The sequence below is a fragment of the Alosa sapidissima genome, chromosome 14 (genome assembly GCF_018492685.1).
Source record: "Alosa sapidissima isolate fAloSap1 chromosome 14, fAloSap1.pri, whole genome shotgun sequence".
Taxonomy (NCBI): Eukaryota; Metazoa; Chordata; class Actinopteri; order Clupeiformes; family Clupeidae; genus Alosa; species Alosa sapidissima.
Genome location: NC_055970.1, coordinates 14570687 through 14591997, shown reverse-complemented (window position 1 = coordinate 14591997; position 21311 = coordinate 14570687). Strand labels below are relative to the sequence as shown.

At 43.7% G+C, this 21311-nt stretch overlaps 1 protein-coding gene across 2 annotated transcripts in view; it reads right to left on the bottom strand.

Annotated features, from left to right (window-relative positions):
• Nucleotides 1-1948: 1948 nt before the first annotated feature.
• gria1a (glutamate receptor, ionotropic, AMPA 1a) overlaps nt 1949-21311 on the bottom strand; it is an 80380-nt gene continuing 61017 nt past the window's right edge. The window contains exons 12-17 of one of the 2 annotated variants that reach the window (XM_042061348.1): nt 16581-16779; nt 15197-15444; nt 4147-4261; nt 3887-4021; nt 3001-3225; nt 1949-2965 (exon numbers count right to left, since the gene is read on the bottom strand). In XM_042061348.1, coding sequence (XP_041917282.1) covers nt 3049-3225; nt 3887-4021; nt 4147-4261; nt 15197-15444; nt 16581-16779 — 874 coding nt within the window. In that variant the 3' untranslated portion in view covers nt 1949-2965; nt 3001-3048. Of the gene's footprint in view, nt 3226-3886; nt 4022-4146; nt 4262-15196; nt 15445-16580; nt 16780-21311 lie in introns of both variants that reach the window. The other variant, XM_042061347.1, reaches the window with a different exon arrangement.

The following is a 21311-nucleotide window of genomic DNA, read 5'->3' as shown; positions in this document are numbered from 1 at the left end:
TCACACATTGGATGCTGCTCATTCCCCACCATGGATCTCAGTTTTGCTAGCATCCTCCTATCCCCCACCTCTACTGAGCCCAGCTCATACCCCACCACAGCACTTGCCTTCTTAATGATCTTATTTATCTTGATCCTGTCCGCAGCTGAGACCCCCCCCCCCCAAAAAAAAATGGCTGACACCACTACAGAATTAAAAAAATGTCTTTAAAAGCACACCCTGTACGCCAAAGGACCGCAGCCTTCTACAGTAAGTAGATACAGTCTACTCTGGCCCTTCTTATAAAGTGCATTAGTGTTGTCGGTCCAGTCCAGCTTGTTATTCAGGAGAACAACCAGGTACTTATAGGAGGGCACCACCTCCACTGGTTTCCCTTGGATGTTCACTGGAGATACAGCGAGATGGGCCCTCTTCCGGAAGTCCACAACCAGCTCCTTGGTTTTGTCCACATTGAGCTGGAGGTGGTTCTTCTGGCACCAGTCTATGAAGTCCTGGACAACATCCCTGTACTCCCTCTCATTATCCCCATCAATCAGACCCAGACCCAACAATACAGATGACCTGTATTGCTCTGAATATAACAACAGACACAATTATTAAGAAACGCTATGCAACAGTTGAGGGGAATTATTTTATTAAAAACAAGATATATGAGGCGGGGTAGTTTTTTTCTTTATCAAAACGGGGGCTGACATGAGTTTGGGAACCACTGTTGAATGTATTTGTGCACATTATCAGGTTGAAGCAGCTCCTTGGCCCTGTAGAGAAGAACCACACACACAGGCAATACTTTCTGACATTTTACTTAGTCTCCAATCGGAGGGCAGGCTCACGGCCAATCAGCGCACAGGTGAGTTATGGCCAGTCAGCGCACAGGTGAGTTATGGCCAGTCAGTGCACAGGTGAGTTATGGCTTATCCAATAATGAGCAGCAGTAGCACAAGCTCTTGACCAGGAAGTGGAACGGCCTTTGCCTTTTAGTCACAACTCCAAACTACTGCAACTTCAGCAGGCTGGGGGCAGTGGAGGCAGTGATGTGGTCAGCCCACCACTAGGGGTCATACCACCAGTGTGAGCAAGAAGTTTATGTAGTAACAAAGCTGCTGATGTGGAAAGGTCATAGAGGGGCATGATGGACCATAGAGTATAATTTTAATAATAAAATTATTGTTGTAAACAGCATCACAAATGAAATATTTTTAAGACAAATGTTTGAGTGCAAATGTTTGAGTGATGCCATTCTCTGGTCATGACAGAGGGAGAAATCCAGCCCCAAACCCAGACACGGCCCTACCTCTGAATTATCAACTCTGACAGGGTTCCTACACATTTTCCATTTCAAAATTCCATACTTTTTCCATACTCAAATTTCCAAACTTCTCTGTAGATTTTTCTGACCATATTCTCGACATTGCGGCCACTTCTGGTTTGGGATAACTCGGTGAAAACAAAGGTATGTACAACTGAAGTGAATTAAAAAATGACACTTAATATTCGTCCATTTAGCTGGGCCATTTTTAGTTGTAGCATAGTTGTATCTTGACGATGGGGACTGACAGTTAAGCTACACAACAGTAGGAATGGTTCATGACCTGAGTGAAGTAATTAGTACTGCAAATGCAATAGTCTGGAAACACAAAAATTTCTCCATACCCTTGTTTCTTTTTTCCATACTTATCCAGACCTGGAAATTACTCAAATCAAATTCCATACTTTTCCAGGTTTTCCATACTGCGTAGGAACCCTGCTCTGACCTCTGTCAATCCTAACCAGTACAGGAGTTCAGCTCACAGCACCGTTCTCACACCTTCAGTTTTTCATTGTTTCTTTTTTTTAATTGCAGCACATTTTTTTTCCTTTTTTTTCTTAGTAAATGTCTCTTCAGCTAAAAACAAGAGAAAAGAGGTGTATATCTTCTGTGCTCCTCCAGCTGGAATGGCCAAGAAGGTGTGTTTGTGTGTGGGGGGGGGGGGGGTAGCAGACAGGTCAGAATGTAGACTGTAATATGGTACTTAATGTCTGTGTGTAACGTGTGTGTGTGTGTGTGTGTGGGGGGGGGGGGGAACGATTATGAGGAACGATAACACTGTGTTCTCTGTGTAGAGTGAACGTTGCATATGGACTTCTCAGTGCTGAGTGCAGTACGAAGTGCCATGTAGGAGGGCATGTGTTTATCAGGGTAGAGGGGCAGTATAGGCATGTGTTTACCAGGGTAGAGAGGCAGTATGGGCATGTGTTTGTCAGGGTAGAGGGGCAGTATGGGTGGGTAGGGGGACGTGCTCTAGTGGGCACGAGGAACAGATAGGCCAGCTTTCAGCATCAGACCATTATGGTGGCAGTGACACTCGGTGTGCATCTTTCATTTGCTGCTTTTCAACTATATGTGTAACAGGTGTCTACAGGAGTGTTCACCTTTGCAGGCCACCACACACACACACACACACACACACAGACACAGACACATTCACACACACAGACACGTACACACAGTCATTATGTCTGAGTGTCCAGGGTGCCCAGTAGAGTTGAGTGTTTCTCAAAGGCCAGCAGCATCCAGGCTCAGTCCCGCTGGAGTCTGGGATTTAACACGTACAGTAACGTACAGTACGTACAGTATGTCTAGTGGTGTAAAGTGTTGAATGTAATCCTACGTATGTCTAGTGGTGTAAAGTATTGAATGTAATCCTACGTTGTAGAGGGTTTAGTGTGTTTAGTCATTGTAGAGGGTGTTTAGTCAATAGTCATTGTAGAGGTTTTAGAGTGTTGGTTTATGATGTTGATTGTAAAGAGTGGAGAGTTGTTGTAAAGTGTACTGTGTTAGTGTAAAGTTTACAGTGTTAGTGTACATTTTAGAGTGTTGGTTGTAAAGTGTAAATGTTGGTGTAAAGTGTAGAGTGTTGGTTGTAAAGTGTAGTGTTGATGTAAGTGTAGAGTCTTGGTTGTAAAGTGTAGAGTGTTGATGTAAGTGTAGAGTGTTGGTTGTAAAGTGTACAGTGTAAAGTCTAGCATGTTGGTTGTTAAGTTTAGAGACTTGGTTGCACACACACTTCACATCCCAGCAGCTCCCAGGCTCAGTCCGGCCGGGTGACTCATGCAGCTCTGCACAGCTTTGGGGAAGTCGGGGGCCAGCAGTCGGCCGTTCTCCCCATCGCCCATGCCCCCCATCCCTGCCACTCCTCCCAGGGCACTCAGGCCAGAGCAGCGCAGCGCCGCATCGATAGACTGCTGCAAGACAAAAACAGACAGGAAGAGAGAGGGAGTTAGATTCCCTTCAAAAACCGACAGGAAGGGAGAGGGAATTAGATTCCCTTCAAAAAACAACAAGAAGAGAGAGAAGGAAATAGATTCCCTTCAAAAATGGCTCTGACAAAAACTACAAACATGGCTCTGACAAAAACTACAATCATGGCTCTGACAAACACTACAAACATGGCTCTGACAAAAACTACAAACATGGCTCTGACAAAAACTACAATCATGGCTCTGACAAACACTACAAACATGGCTCTGACAAAAACTACAAATATGGGTTTGACGTAAACACTACAAACATGGCTCTGACAAACACTACAAACATGGCTCTGACAAACACTACAAACATGGCTCTCACAAACACTACAAACATGGCTCTGACAAAAACTACAAACATGGGTTTGACGTAAACACTTCAAACATGGGTTTGACGTAAACACTACAAACATGGGTTTGACGTAAACACTACAAACATGGATTTGACATAAACACTACAAACATGGGTTTGACCTAAACACTACAAACATGGCTCTGACGTAAACACTACAAACATGGCTCTGACAAACAACACAAACATGGGTCTGACATATTTGACAGTGTGCATCAGACAGTTTCTGGTGTGTGTGTGTGTTACCTTCATGCGCTGGGACTCGGCACGAGACTTGTAGCAGAACTCCACCAAGGCCACCAGCATGGCCAGGCCCAATCCACCAATCAGAATGTAGAACACTCCAGCGACATTACTGAGACTCAGAGCACTCGTCTTATCCTACACAGGATAAAACACACACACACACACACAAACACACAGAGAGGAAATAGACAAGTTACACGACACACATTCTACCTTATTCAGCACTACCCTGCCCCAACACACACACACACACACTCTACCTTGGAGTCTCCTCCCCCGCTGCCGCACTCTCCCTTGTCGTACCACCACTTGTTCTTCAGCTTGTCCAGCAGGCCCTGCTCATTCAGTTTCAGCACTGCCAGATTCACATGGCTCCTGCCGTGCACACACACACACACACACACACACACTTGGTTCAGTTTCAGCAGGGTGAACCTGAGGGCTGATGCTGCAGCAGAGTAGAGTCCCATCCTGCTGCCCAAATATGTCACTTCCTTCCCTGCTGCCCAAATATATGATGTCACTTCCTCCCCTACTGCCCAAATATCTGATGCCACTTCCTTCCTTGTTGCCCAAGCATATGTTATCACTTCCTCCCCTACTGCCCAAACAAAGGGGTTTCAGTGACATTAAAGGAACATTTTGGGAAATTTGCTTATTCACTGTCTCCCCCTGAGTTGGCTAAGATGATACCTACCCTTCTCGTCTCTGTGCGCTTAGTAGCTTAGTCTAGCTCATTGAGGTGATCACCCACTGTTAGCCTATCTTAGCATTGCTCATTGAGGTGATCACTGACTGTTAGCCCAGCTTAGCATAACTAATTGAGGTGATCACCCACCATTAGCCTAGCTTAGCATAGCTCATTGTCATTTATTTGAACAGAGACAGTGCACAAAAAACATTATTAGATGTATTGTGCCACGTTGTAGCAAAATTGCTCATTTCTGCTCGTAGTCCTTTGAGATGGGCAGAACCAATTAGCCTAAAAGTGTCCTAATCTCCTAAAAGTGACAAAATAACTTAAACATTGTCCTATTCACATGTTATGAATGTGTTGTTGTAGTACCACGGTTGTCAAACTGGGGTACATGTACCCCCAGGGGTACGTGGACTGATTTCAGGGGGTACACGAAAAAAGTCATATGCCTTTTCAAACGTTATCTCTGTCCCACGGTGGTAACTTAACTTCCGCATTTGCACTGCACATTAAAAATGTATTTTCTCTGCATTAACAAAATATTCGAGAGTGGAGACAGAGAGGGTAGAAGTAGAGCTTTTATGATGATCTTTGCAATGATATGTGCAGCCTGCTGCTCTGCATCATAATAAACATTGCTATGACGACAGATATATATTATTTGTCGCGCACAAATGAAAAAAAAAAAATCCTGTCAGAAATCATCCCAGTTGCGTCTATTTGACAAAAAAATAATTTCAATCGATGGCTAAATGACTGAAACGGGTTCAGGCTATACCCAGAACGACAACAGAAACTTCAAAGGAGTCACCTGCTGTCGGGACAAGCTTTTCAGGCATGATGCTAGCCAAACCATTAACATGGACAGTGATGGAGACGGAAAAGTTAACAATAGTCAAGTCAAGTCAAGTCAAGTCAAGTCGGCTTTTATTGTCAATTTCTTTACATGCACTGGTCATACAAAGAATTGAAATTTCGTTTCTTACTTTCCCATGCAGACATAGACATGCTTTAAATACAGACATAGACATACTATGGACATAGCCATAGACAATAAACATTAAATTAAAGTGCAAGACTGAAATATAGAACATGTATGTATCAAAATAGAAATATAGGACATATATTAAAAAAAAAAATAGAGGTAGTTGTGTTGTATATTTCTATAGTCTTAACAGTTACATGAAGTAACTGGGGGGGGGGGGGGTTTGGTAGACAGGATCCTAGTTTCCTAGGTTCCTGGTTGGCTGGTGGGTGGGGGGGGCTGTCAGTGATGGGAGAGTGGGTAGAGTGTTCAGCATCCTGATTGCTTGGTGGATGAAGCTACTTGCCAGTCTGGTGGTGCGGGAGCGGAGGCTCCTGTACCGCTTTCCAGAGGGCAGGAGGCTGAACAGTTCGTGTGCAGGGTGGGTTGTATCCTTGACAATCATTAGTGCTTTGCGGATGAGGCGGGTGGTGTAAATGTCCTGCAGGGAGGGGAGTGGTGCTCCAATGATCCTCTTAGCTGTGTTAACAGTGCGCTGGAGGGTCTTCCTGTTCTGATCTGTGCAGCTTCCGCCCCACACTGTGATGCTGCTGGAGACGATGCTCTCGATGGTCCCTCTGTAGAATGTAGTCATGACAGGAGGCGTGGCACTTGCCTTCTTCAATTTGCGCAAGAAGTAGAGGCGCTGCTGGGCTTTCTTCGCCAGTGATGCTGTGTTGGTGGTCCAGGAGAGGTCGTCGCTGATGTGCACCCCCAGAAATTTTGTGCTGCTCACTCTCTCCACAGCATCTCCGTCGATGGACAGTGGTGGCAGTTGTTTGTGGCCTCTCTGAAAGTTGACAACAATCTCCTTGGTCTTGCTGACATTTAGCAGGAGGTTGTTGTCTTTGCACCATTTAGCCAGCAGGTCTACTTCTTCTCTGTAGTGAGCCTCATCGCCCTTAGTGATGAGGCCCACCAGTGTTGTGTCGTCCGCAAACTTCACCAGATGGTTGGAGCTGTGAGTAGTTGTACAGTCATGTGTTAGCAGTGTGAAGAGCAGGGGGCTGAGCACACACCCTTGAGGGGCCCCCGTGCTCAGGGTCAGAGTGCTTGAGGTGTTGTTCCCGACACGTACTGCTTGTGGTCTCTGCAACAGGAAATCCAGCAGCCAGTTGCAGAGGGAGGTACTGAATCCTAGCTTGTCCAGTTTGCTGATGAGTTGTTGTGGTATTATGGTATTGAATGCTGAACTGAAGTCTATGAACAGCATTCTCACATATGAGTCTTTATTGTCTAAGTGGGTGAGGGCTGGATGGAGGGCAGAGCAGATTGCATCCTCTGTGGATCGTTTGGCTCGGTATGCAAACTGGAAGGGGTCCAGGGTGGGGGGTAGGGTGGCTTTGATGTGTGACATGACTAGCCGTTCGAAGCACTTCATGATTATGGGCGTGAGTGCTACAGGACGGTAGTCATTGAAGCATGATGGTGATGATTTCTTTGGCACGGGTATGATGGTGGCAGTTTTGAAAAGTGATGGGATGATTGCTTGCTCCAGAGAGGTGTTGAAAATGTCTGTAAGAACATCCTTCAGCTCTTCTGCACAGTCCTTCAACACTCGTCCTGGTATGTTGTCTGGGCCTGCTGCTTTGCGTGGGTTAATGGTGGCTAGTGTCCTCTTCACGCTGGCAGAGGACAGGTACAGGGGTTGGTCGTGGGGGGGAGGTGGGGTTTTCTGTGGGTGAGTGTCATTTTGTGCTTCAAAACGGGCGAAAAAACTGTTCAGGTCATTTAGCAGAGAGGTGTTGTTCTCACAGCTCCGTGGCGCAGGCTTGTAGTCAGTGATGGCCTGTATGCCCTGCCATAGGCTCTGTGCATCTCTGCTGTCTTTGAAGTGTGTTGTTATTTTGTCTGTGTAATCCTTTTTTGCCTTCCTGATGCCCTGGGACAGGTTAGCCCTCGCTGTTCTTAGGCCAGCTACATCTCCAGCTCTGAAGGCTTTGTCTCTGGCCCTCAGCAGTCTGTGGACGTCTCCTGTCAGCCATGGCTTCTGGTTGGCCCGAGTGGTGATGTGTTTTATTTCTGTAACATCATCGATGCATTTGGTGATGTAGGAGGTCACAGTGTCTGTGTATTCCTCAATGTCAATGTGGTTGTTGTGGGTGGCAGCTGTTTTGAAGATATCCCAGTCTGTTGTTTCAAAGCAGTCCTGAAGTTGTGAGACGGCCCCCTCCGGCCACATTCTCACCTCCTTCAGAACCGGTTTGGTGACTTTTGCTCTTTGTCTGTATCGGGGCATTAGTAGGATGCTAATGTGGTCTGATTGCCCGATATGGGGGAGGGGTTTGGCTTTGTAGGCTTCTTTCTGTGGGGTGTAAACAAGGTCCAGGGTGTTTTGTCCTCTTGTTGGGAAGTTTACATGTTGGTGAAATTTTGGTAGTACAGTTTTGAGATTGGCGTGATTGAAGTCTCCAGCGATGATTGTGAAGGCATCCGGGTGTTCACTTTGTTGTTCACTGACGGCCCGATACAGCTCATTCAGTGCCATGCTCCTGTCACTGTTTTTGTTGCTGGGGGGGATGTACACCGCGACCAGCAGAATCGTGGTGAATTCCCTGGGGAGGTAGAAGGGTCGGCACTTAATAATCATAAACTCCGCCAGTGGAGAGCAGTGTCTGTGTACTACCGTAGCGTCTCGGCACCAAGCATCATGTGTGTAAACACAAACTCCTCCACCACGTCTTTTGTCTGCTAGGGCTCGGTCTGCTCGATAGCACGTTAGCTGCTCCAGGTGTATAGCAGAGTCGGGGATGTTATCGTTGAGCCATGATTCAGTGATAACAGTCACGCAGCAGTTACTCACTGTCTTGTTTGCTGATCTTAGCAACCGAATGTCGTCCATCTTATTGTCCAGTGATCTTACGTTTGCCAGGAATATGGATGGTATTGCTGGGCGAGTTGGGTTGGCTGCTAGCCTTGTTCCGACGCCAGCTCGCTTGCCTCTCTTCCTTGTCCTGGCACACCGCTTGCGGTGACGCCGGCCAGGTGAAGCAGACGGGTCCGTTGTTGTGGTAGGCAGGCGAAGTATTCCCAGTTCAGCCAGCATCTCTGTTTTTATGTCCAAAACATCGATACTGTTGTTTTCCTCCCGTATCTGCAACAGTTGCTGTCGGCTGTACATGCGTTCCGACGTAGTTTCATGCGATAAACATTCCGAAAAACACATTTTAACAACAAAAAAAACACTGCACGTTCAGGAGAAGCAAGGAGTCGCTGCATCTACATGCGCCACTCAACCACTCAACAATAGCTTTAATGAGATGTTGGATATGTGTTGTAGGCCTATTGTGTGTGAGATTAGGTGCAGATCTGTTTAAAATCATTATATTCACACATTTGTATCATATGTTGACTTTTGTATCATATGTTTATGATTCTATTTACTATTCTCAACAAAATTGATAAAAATGAATAATATAAAAAAAACAACAACTTGTTAACAATTATTTTTGTCTCAGGGGGTACATGCCTGTTAAAAGTTTGGGAACCACTGTTGTAGTATATTTACAATGTGTGCAAATTTCATTGTGAAATGAGACACAGTGATGTTTAAGCATATAGACATTGAACTATGTTCTCATTTAGGCCAAGCTTGGGCTTGGGCAGAGGGATTTGCACATGTAACAGAGGTCGTAATTCGTCCGCCGCTTACGGCCCTCGAACCCGCCACCTCAACACACACCGGCATGGGAGTCGAACGCTCTAAAAGCCCAGGCTTCCAACTCAGTGGTTAGAAGCGTTCTTAAGGTTAGGGGAGTGAGGATTTACACGCGCAACTACCATGCTAGCTCAGTTGAAGAAGTTCAAAGTGAAAAACCTGAAGAAGTGTTACTTCTGCATATCTCAAGTAGCAGTGCTTTGCCTGAATGATAATGAGAATCCTGACCATAATTATGCAGGAATGAGAGTAAGATCATGACTACAATCAACATTTAATCTGCCAAAAATAAAGGATGTTTTTCATTAAAAAAAAAAATATTACATAGTTATTTAAAATAGAACAACTGTTACACTATGCTATACGGATGTTGTTGTTCCTCGTTGGTGGAACACACTGCCAGTTCCTACAAGGGCAGGGACATCCCTCTCCATTTTCAAAAAACTCCTGAAGACCCAGCTCTTTAGAGAACATCTCCTCTCATAGCACCACTTACAACAAGTCTTAGTGATCCTAGCACAGGGATTAAAGTGAAAAAAAATCGTTTGACTTAACTTTTTTCAGGCCATAAGTCATACCTACCTATAGAGATGGCACCCCTTTTGCGGTCGCAACCTATTGGTTTTTAATGTACAAAAAAATGCAAACAGCAAAGTAAAGGGAGTATTTGCCTTATTCACACGGCGGCCCTTTGTTTAAACCAAAACGAGGCTACAGGGTACACTTACTATATAATTAATGCCACCTACAGGTGAATGCATAGAACCTAACAATCCTATGGTTTGTGTACCCTGTAGCCTTGTTTTAGCTGCTAATGGCCGCCATGTGAATAAGGTGAATTGAGAGTGTTATTGATTGAGATTGGGTTTTCCTGATGAACAAAACAATATACAACAGGTACCATCCCTGACCATTGTTGATTAGCCATTGCTTTTCTTTTCTACTGCAGCAATATATTAGAAAGGCTTCAACTTACACTCTTCTTCTACTTCAGGCCAAAAGTGTTTAAAGGGGAGATTTTTTTTCTTGTTAATATGCAATTCAACAGCAAGTAAAATCTATAAAATCAAGTTTGCAAGACTTCCCATTTCCTCATCAAAGTAATGAATCAGAACATTCTAGATATTGTTCATATTTCCATTTGTTGCCTCATCCGCATTTAATGAAAACATGGTAATTTTGAGTTTTACAGACAACTCAGTTTTCCAATGAGCAGCAGTACTGTGTGTGCTCATGCAGGAGGTCTGGAGAGGGCGCTTTTGTCTTCAGCAACAGATTGTATAAGGTTGACAAGAGGTTGCAATATGGTGAGGGACAGGTCGTGTTGCGCTATGAAAGAACATGCGTAGCCTACTTTCTGAGTGCAAAAACGGTCAGCCGTAGATAAACATAGCCTACCTCTGTCATGGTGGCTCGTTGCACCAGGTAGGGAAGATTTCCTGAAGTGCACGAACGTTAACCTTATGGCGGTCTTCTGATTGGTGGCATGCTAAAATGTTTTCTTGCAGCAAACCGCGAAAAAGCAAACCCCTGGCACTTTAATTTCTTTACACCATGGCTTGTTAGTTCTCCCCCGTTTCCAACAGCCACCCATCTCCATTTATTTTTTAACTTTTGACACCTGTGCCTTTAGCAACAACGCATCCATGACCGCTAGTGGCCTTGCCAAATAGACGCACACAAATCATGACGCTAATATGTGAGGTTCTGGTAGGCCTATACTGGTTATGGTTTTGTGCTATAAATTAATAATAGCAAAGTTTTTTAAGTTGACTATTTTAATTGCATGGTTATTTTTTTGTCAACATACACTTACAACCTACTGTTGTTAAAAGTGAGGCCTAAGCAAAATAGGCTACAAGGCTGTCTGTGCGTCACAAACACGACTGACCCCCTTACTCAACAGTTTGCGATGATGACAATATTATTATTATTTTATGTTAACACGCTCAGTCAAAACCTCCCGTCGCAAATTGTGAAAAACATTGTTGTACATGTCATAACAGACGGGATAATAAAGTGTATAGGCTACGGTTTGTATTTCGTCGCTTTACACATAATGTTAGTTGCATTGATTAAAAACTGTAACAATAATAGTACATCGGGTGGCATGGCTATCTGTTCATAGTCATAGGTGACACCCAAAATAAATGACCTCCCCTAACAAGAGTTCGCGATAGTAAGAAATTGTCTACATTGATGCATGGAAAGAAAACAGCGCTTCTTTTCCGAATTTGCACATAGAGCTCACAATATCATATCCAAAAAAGTTAAACCGATTGGCCAACCTCATCAGCTGTCTCGATTGTGTCACTATAATCTAACTTTTAGACCGTTAGTCCTCCAGACGTGTTCTTTTTTTTAAGCAAACGCCCCAGGCCAAGCGTGTAGCTACAACATAAACAAAGCGAAACTCATGGCTGACGTATCTTCTTGAGCGGTCACTGATTGAGACACAGAAAGTTCTCAGGAACACTATTAGGTATTTAAACATTTACCATCGCACACATTAATTCATCGGACCTAATATTTGTAGTTGCCTTAAAAAAAGGAAAAGAAAAGGTGATAGTCCCCTCCCCCTATTTTGTTTCTCATCGGATCTGCATCGATCTCAAATATGACATTTCTAAAATCAAATCGACGGAAATCCGTCGTACGACGGAGAACTTTAATCCTTGTCCTAGCACTTACCAGCCGTCATGAACTGACACTCAACTGTTTAAAAACAGCACTCACTGATGCACTTATTCTTTCTGTACTCTACCGTTTTTAAATTGTCCAGAGAATTGCTTTAAAACCTGTTACCATGTTGTTAGTCGCTTTGGTTAAAAATGCGTCAGCCAAATGTAATGTAATGTAATGTAATGTAATGTTGGTTGATTGATAGCCTACAAATGAACTGTAGAAAATGATATTCAAAATATTAGGCTCAATTTACCCACGATGATACAGCTGGTTTTGAAAAACAGATTTAATGTATGTGGCTTTACCCTGAATGGGATAATCAACTTGCAGTAGATGCAAAACTAAGGGCCGAAATCAAATAACTCACCCACACTATAGAGCAACACTAACCCACACTATAGAGCAACACTATAGAGTAACACTATACAGCAACACTAACCCACACTATTGAGCAACACTAACCCACACTATAGAGCAACACTATAGAGTAACACTATACAGCAACACTAACCCACACTATAGAGCAACACTATAGAGCAACACTAACCCACACTATAGAGCAACACTATACAGCAACACTATAGAGCAACACTAACCCACACTATAGAGCAGGGGTATTCAATTAATCTTCAGCGAGGTCCAGTTACGGAAAATTTCCTCAAGTAAAGGTCCGGAGCATCATAATGTTTAGGTTATGTATATGTATGTATGTAGCCTAGAAATCTAGACGCACCCTAGCGGCGGCAAATTAATTTGCTCAGCCTGTACGTCTAGTATCAAACCATAGGGATTTCTATTGGCTGACGCCGTGGACTTCATCCAATCACAGCGCTCTATTTTGTTAGAGAGCCTTAAGGCGGGCTTAAAAGGATAACGACAGTCCTGTGACGGTGAACAACAAGGAAGGTGGCTATGGCTAACGAAGAGCGGTTGTTTGAATCGGCGTTGGCGTCAACTTTGGAGGAGTTGGACTTGTGCTTTTCTTTGAAAGTTGAGCAACACAATGCACTTAAGTAATTCCTTTCGAAGAAGGATGTATTTGCCGTTTTGCCGACCGGATACGGATATGGTCGTAGCGCTGGCCTATTGCATGCCTAGGCAGTTTGACAATTCTCTGCCCGCCCCTTGGATTAAGCGAGGTAAATGTTCGATTCCAGACTATACATTTCAATGATATAGGATGGCCCGCCAGGCTAGTATGTATGTATAATATATATATAATATTAGGATGGATGGATGGAGCCTAGTTGTAGACAGATAGATAGATAGATAGATAGATAGATAGATAGATAGATAGATAGATAGATACTTTATTGATCCCCAAGGGGAAATTCAAGAAATAGAAGATTGTATGTTATGTGATAATGTTTAATGTGAAATAAAATAAGTAGCCTAAAAGGCAACATTCGAAATGAGGAGAAATAAGGCGAAATGAGGAGAAATAAGAGTAATTGGGGAGAAAAACTGAGTAGCCTTGGCTATTTTTAAGATCTTAACGTAAACTTAAAATAAAATTTAAGCTAAGACAAGGATGGATATTCCACAGCTGGTTCCTTGAACCCATTAATCAGCAAGTTTAATTTAATTTTTTTCATTTTTTTTAATGTTGACCCGAAATCCTGGAAACCCAGGAACATCACGTTGTTGGGCAGTGAATGCATGTAGGTTTAACTAGATTGTGGTGGATCAATCATATTGCCTTCTTAAATCGTAAAATATTCTGTGGTCTCAGTTCACTGTTGAATGGGCCTAGCCTACCCTATGCTTGCGAGGTGCTTCAAATTGGCGCTTTTAAAAATCGCCTGTCTCAGAATATATGGAAGAGGTCCAGGGCAATTCCGCGCAAAACTGTCACATCCATATTTAGTTGGTGTTACGAATGTGACAGTTTTGCGTGGTATTGCCCCCGTATCGTTATATAAAGCTCTGTTCTCGCTGTCTAGCTTTCTCCTCTTTGAGCAATCCATGATTTGAAAATAACTTACTTATCGTTAACTTAGATATCCATCTGATTGTTTCTCGTCCCGTCTCCTCTCCTCGCTCGTTTCAGGCTATCAGTCTCTTCCCCATAGTAGGCTACTTTACTCACTGACTCGACTTTATCAGAATTCACAGATTTCACTGGCTGAGTAGCAGCAAGCAAAATGATGGTTCCTGAAGCTCCTGAAGTAAATGCTGTTATCCTAACCAACGAAACATTTAGCGCAGCTTTGAAATCTTACGTGAAAATCTAAATTAGGCTATTATGGTCTGGGACCGGATAGGATCACGTCACAGTCTGGACTCGGACCGCGGTAAGCCATTTGGTGATCCCTGCTATAGAGCAACACTAATCCACATTATAAAGCAACACTATAGAGCAACACTAACCCACACTATAGAGCAACACTAACCCACGCTATAGAGCAACACTATACAGCAACACTATAGAGCAACACTAACCCACACTATAGAGCAACACTATAGAGCAACACTAACCCACACTATAGAGCAACACTATAGAGCAACACTAATCCACACTATAGAGTAACACTATAGAGCAACACTAACCCACACTATAGAGCAACACTAACCCACACTATAGAGCAACACTAATCCACACTATAGAGTAACACTATAGAGCAACACTAACCCACACTATAGAGCAACACTATAGAGCAACACTAACCCACACTATAGAGTAACACTATACAGCAACACTAGAGCAACACTAACCCACACTATAGAGCAACACTATAGAGCAACACTCACCCACACTATAGAGCAACACTATACAGCAACACTATAGAGCAACACTAACCCACACTATAGAGCAACACTATACAGCAACACTATAGAGCAACACTCACCCACACTATAGAGCAACACTAGAACAATACTAACCCACACTATAGAGCAACACTTTAAAGTTGTTTAAAGTTTTAGGGGTTATGGGATTTGGCTGACACTTTTGTAGAGGGGTGAGGCAAAGATATCCTGTTCAGGTATTCTCTAGTTTGTCTTCTCCAGTCATCACATCAGCACAAACTAATCCTGGCTGAAAATCTGATTGGCTGGTGGGTGTGAGGCATGTTTGTGATTGGCTGGTGGGTGTGAGACATGCTGGTGATTGGTCACCTGAGTATGGATCCTTTGGGCGTGGCGATGTTTGTGATTGGCTGGTGATTGGTCACCTGAGTATGGATCCTTTGGGCGGGGCGATGTTTGATTGGCTGGTGGGTGTGAGACATGCTGGTGTTTGGTCACCTGAGTATGGATCCTTTGGGCGTGGCGATGCCGTATCCCTTGGAGTCCAGGTTGCCGCCCACCTTCATGGTGTCGCAGGGCCGGCGCTGCTCGATGTACTCGTTCATGGTGGACTCCAGCAGGTAGGCGTACTTGCCCTTGGACTTGCGCACCCTCATCACCCCCTCGTCAGTCGTCTTCACAAACACGGACGGGTCCGCAGACTTCATATACGACCACATCTTCTCAAAGACCGCAATCTTCGACCTCTGAGAGAGACAAACAAACACACACACACACAGACACACACTTCATGTATGAGCACATCTTCTCAAACACAGCAATCTTCGACCTCTGAGAGAGGCAAACAAACACACACACACAGACTAGAGACCGACCGATCGATCGGCCAGCCGATTTAATCGGCCGATTTTTGCTATTTTTTAATCAATCGGCATCGGCCGATTTTCTTATTTGGCCGCGCCGATTTTAAGTCAGGAACATCTGCGGGCAGCTACTTGGAACACAGCGTGAGGTTTTAAAAGAGACGGTCTATTTAGAACTAAGAAAATCTTTGGTTTCAAGAAGGAGCAAGACTGTCTACAGGTAAGGCATCAATTTTTACATTCCAGTGTCCCAAAGTCGTATATTTTCTCTTATGATTTCTCTTATGGTTGTAATGTGATGTTGCTTCATTTACCGAAAGTGCGTTGGGAATGTGCCGGCAAGCCCCCTCAATGTTGGACCTCGTTTCTCGATAGCATTGTTGCTAACCAGTTAGCAACTTAGTAGGTTGCCTATGGGAAATTGTATTGCAACCAAGTAAGTTGTTAACTTAGTTAGCAACGACACTGTCGAGAAACACACCCCTGGTGACCAGCGTGATGTTTCGATCTAAACTATAGTAACGGACAACCTAAGTGAAAATTTAACAAAAAGAGGACGCAAATCTAACATGTGAACGCTTTATAACACTGTCATCCCATGTCCATTCGTTTTCAATTGCATTGAAGTTGAAGAAGAAATGAAAGTTGCTTAGCGTTGTGGCTACGAGTGCGTTGGGAATGCGCCGACTATGCAAGCCCCCGCCCTCAACGCTGGTGACTGCTATGTTACGATCTAAACTTAAGTAACGGACAATCTAAGTGAAATGTTAACAAAAAGAGGACGCACAAATAACAAGTGAACGTTTTAAAACATTGTCATCCCGCCCTAAAAATCGGCAGGTCACATCAACCATCGGCTGACTCCGACCGCTAAAAATCAGTATCGGCATCGGCTTTAGAAAAACCCAAATCGGTCGGTCTCTAACACAGACACGCACTTCATGTATGAGCACATCTCCTCAAACACCGCAATCTTCGACCTCTGAGAGAGACAGACACACACACACAAACACACTAACCCTGAAGAACTCCTTGGTGGAGCCAGCGTCGAGGGTTCCGTAGGCGATCTCCGTTTGCTTGGCCAGGTCCTCCGCACTCTCTATGGGCGACACCATCCGCTCCACCGTGAGAAACGCCGCCAGGTTAGCCGTGTAGGACGAGATGATAATCAGGGTGAAGAACCACCACACACCCCCCACAATACGCCCCGACAGAGACCTACACACACACAAAACGAACTGATGATTAGAATGAAGAACCACCACAAACCCCCAACAATACGCCCTGACAGAGACCTACACACACACACACACACATACACAGACAGGCTTGCTGAGGATGAGGAGATGATGGATAAGGGTGAAGTGTGTGTGAGAGGGAGAGGTAGTGTGTGTGTGTGAGAGAGGTAGTTTGTCTGTGTTTGTGTGTGTTTGTGAGAGAGGTAGTTTGTGTGTGTGTGTGTGAGAGAGGTAGTTTGTGTGTGTGTGAGAGAGAGGTAGTTTGTTAGTGTGTGTGTGTGTGAGAGAGAGAGAGGTTGTGTGTGTGTGTGTGTGTTTGTGCCACAAATAAAGTCAAACAGAAGGAATATAATGCTTTCCATAGTAACCAGGTAACCATGGCAACTAATCCTCCACAAACACACACACCTAACAAGCTCATGTCAGTGGCTTTTGCAGGTGAATATCACACACACACACACACAATCCCCACAGCAGTTCCTAAAGGTGAACATTTACATCTTTCCCTTTGAATATGGTAATAACTGCAAATATCACACAAGCAATTCAAACACTGTCACTAAAGCAGTGCTCGAATTACGTGGGAGCCAGAGGGAGCTGAGCTCCCTTAGAATGAGGACTGGCTCCCATGAAAACAACAAAGTCAAAAATCTGAGGGGGTCTCTCATATCTGAAGGTGTCTGGCATTGTAATTTAATCTTAAACAACGCTCATTATCCATCCCTGTGCGATCTCTTACCATTAAAGACTTTAAATTAAAATATAGGCTACTACTGGACGTAGACCTACCCTACGCTCTTGAACGCAGTATGACTGCACTTCACCACCACACCACTAGACTATGTGCAAACCGCATACGATCGATTTTGACAGCACTCGCAAGTCCGAAGAACTCACCCTGCTTTGATGCGAGTGTTTTGTGTATTTACATAGGCGTTCATTGGGCTAGCCTATATGGTTTGATATGTGCTGAAAAAGTCCTGTTTGCTATTGAACTTGCGCTTCGCCTCTTCTATGTTTATTGACAAAGTCATACATTATGGCCCATAATACAGCCTACTTCAATGATTGTGTAAATTGATCTGTAGCTATCCTCTGCCATTTAGAGCTCCGGAAAGTTCCCAGATATTTTGAAACATCTGTTAGCAATTTCTGATGCCAGAATATTTAATGGCTACCTCAGTGCAAATTCCAAAATTGTTTGTTTATTTATTTCCACACACGAGACGACTGAACACCCAGGTGTGTACAGTAATGTGTACATTAGCCTATAATACTAGAACATAGTTTGGCTGCAATGGCTTTATTAATTTCTGCCAGTTAGTGCATTTTCCCTGTGTATAAGTTAAAGACTACATGCATTATTATGTTTGACACTGAGGATAGCCTATCTGAGACGGTGGTCTGGTTCAAATGAGTTAGGCTACGTTGTGAAATTGAGAATGGCACTCCGACTAAATCGTTTAGTCTATTTCTTTGTATTGTGAAATTGAAATGAAATATGGACTATTGCAATCAATCATATGTTGAAATGAATTAAAAGGAATCAATTTCTATGAAAAATCTCTGTCTGTTTTGTGTGTGTGTCAAGTTATAGCCTAGGCCTACCATGCACATACTGCGCAAAAGCGCCACTCGCGCCTAGGCTCACATATTTCTTAGAGTGACAGGCACTCATTTACACAATTAGGTTCTTTTATTTATTAATACTCTTGTTTTATGACTTTTATCTATTTTAGATCTTGCTCTTTACATACAATGTCTTTGGTCTTGGAGTATGTGAAGCACTTTGAGTTGCCCTGCCGTGCCCTGCCTTGCCTTAGGGGGGCTGTAAAAAAGGAAATAAATATGGAGACGGAGATGTTTGTTTACAGGAAGGACCTGTAAAAACATTCTGTCTCTCTCTCTCTCACACACACTCATACCTCTCTCTCTCACACACACTCATACCACACTCAGCTCTCTCACACATACACACACACAGCTCTCTCTTTCTTTCTCACACACACACAAAGCTCTCTCTATCTCTCTCTCACACACACACACAATTTAGCGTCCACCTGGCATCGTTTCCAGAAATTACTTTACTACTCTAAAATGAGTGAAAACACTGTAGTACATATGCCCGGCCAGTAGGTGGTGCCTTGGCGGTGTACAGATTTCACACAAATTCACAAAAAAGAGACAATAACAACGTCAGGAGCACTCTTCCGGAGCATTTGGCAACGATAGGGCGGTGTTTTCAAAAAGTATCCAAGGCAACGATAGGGTGGTGCAAAAAGTTCCACTCTGTAACCCGTTTTCGAAAACGTATTATCGAAATAAATTAGAAGTATTATCTAAATATTTTTTTTTCACTGCTAAATAAAGGAACTAGTTGAACCTGAACCTGAGATTTTTACGGGGCCACAGCAGTTTGGTACTGGGGCACGTGTCACAGTAAAAGGGCTCTAGCGCCACCTGGTGGTAGGTATGACAAAATGAAGTTTCATGACTTTTCCAAAACAGACCTCACACACACAGTCACAGACACACACATACACCACACCACACATACCACACACACACACACACACACACCAAACAGACCTCACACACACGCACGCACACACACACACACACATGCTGACCTCACACACGCACACACACACTAGGGCTTTGACTTTTGCCCAAAAATCATCGAAGTTTGTTTATTAATATTTGAATATATTTGAATATTCGTTAATAACATTTTACCATTAAATGCCTTCAGTTTGACCCATATTGGCATCAAACTTAAGTTATTTTTGTTCTATCCACCAGAGGGCAGTGTATCAGTCAATGCCAATAGGCAGGCAATGATGTTTTCAGAAGAAAAACACACCGTCACAACTGGGGTTTTTTATTTTATTTTTTTTATAATTAAAAGTCAGACCCTGGATTAAACACAAACAGTATCCATTGTTGCTTATCCACTATTGCTGGTCGTCGCGTGGTATGTGATTTCATGTTTTGTTCGCGCAACAGCCTAGTGGACGGCAAGAAGACGAATTGAATCAAGATAGATAGATAGATAAGATAGATAAAAACTTTATTGTCCACTGAATGTACATACACTGGAAATTTATCTTTGGCACTCTGGCGACATAAAAACACACAGCAACATACAATATAAGTTAAATTGTAGTTACATAAATAGTTAAAAAATATAAATGAATAAATACTAGTGCAGTTCTCGTTACTGATCCTTCTCATCATCACCCTGACTGGGTGGTGCATGAGTAAGTGGGGGGGGGGGGGGGAGTTATTTTAGTATGCCTTGGTTCAGGATGGACACAGCAGAAGGAACAAATGACTTTTTGTACCCATTTTTCCTGGCCATTGGGACCATTAGTCTTCTGCCAGATGGCAGTAGCTGAAAGGATGGATGAAGTGGATGGGTGGGGTCATTGAAGACCTGGATGGCCTTTTGTGTTATGGAACGGCTGTATAGAGTGTGGAGTTGTAACTGCTTTTCTCCTGTAATTTTGCTGGCTTGGTTTACCACCTGAGCCAGCTTGTTCCTATGTTTCACTGAGAGGTTCCCATACCAGGAGGTGATGTTAAACGTGAGAACACTCTCAGTGAGTGATCTGTACACCATGGTCAGAGTGTGCTTGCTGGTGTTGAAGCTTCGCAGTTTCCTGAGGAGGGAGAGACGCTGTCTTGCCTTTTTAAAGATGTAGTCTGCATTAGGTTGGAATGTGAGATCTTCATCTATAATTGTCCCAAGATATTTTAAGTTGCTGACCTGTTCCACATCCTTCCCCTTCATGTTGATGGGCATGAAGTTAGGTCCTCTGTTGCCTGCTCCTCTCTTTCCTCCAAAGCACAGTTCCTTGGTCTTGCTGACATTTAGATCAAGGTAGCTGCTGTCAAACCAGGTGATAAGATGGTTGATGTGTTGAAAGTAGGAAGGGCTGTTGGCATCCTGTAGGCAGGCCACAAGGGCCATGTCATCTGCATATTTGATTAGATGTATAGAGTCATTGTTGTTGTAATTGACCTCATTGGTATATATGGAGAACAGAAGGGGGGACAAGACGCACCCTTGTGGGACACCGGTGTTTAGGACGAGACAGTCAGAGATGGTATTGTTCATACGGACACGCTGGGGCCTTTCCCTCAGAAACTCCCTAATCCATAGAATGAGACTATGGCTGATCTTCAGGGCACTTAGGCGTCCCAGCAGAAGATGGGGCTGAACAGTATTGAATGCAGAGGAGAAGTCCATAAAAAGTACACGGGTGAATGTTTTGGCCTTGTCTAGGTGACTGTGAATTTTTTCTAGGAGAGTGAGAGTGGCATCCTCCACACTTCGATCAGCTTTATAAGCAAACTGCATGGGGTCCATATGCTCAGACGTTGATGATCAATGGGTTGTAATGGGACATCGCACAGCTAGGAGATTATAGTGAGATTCATGCCCATTTTGTTTTCTTTGTGTTTCGGGAGTATTTCAACCACAATTGCACAGTTATCTCGTCAGTCTAT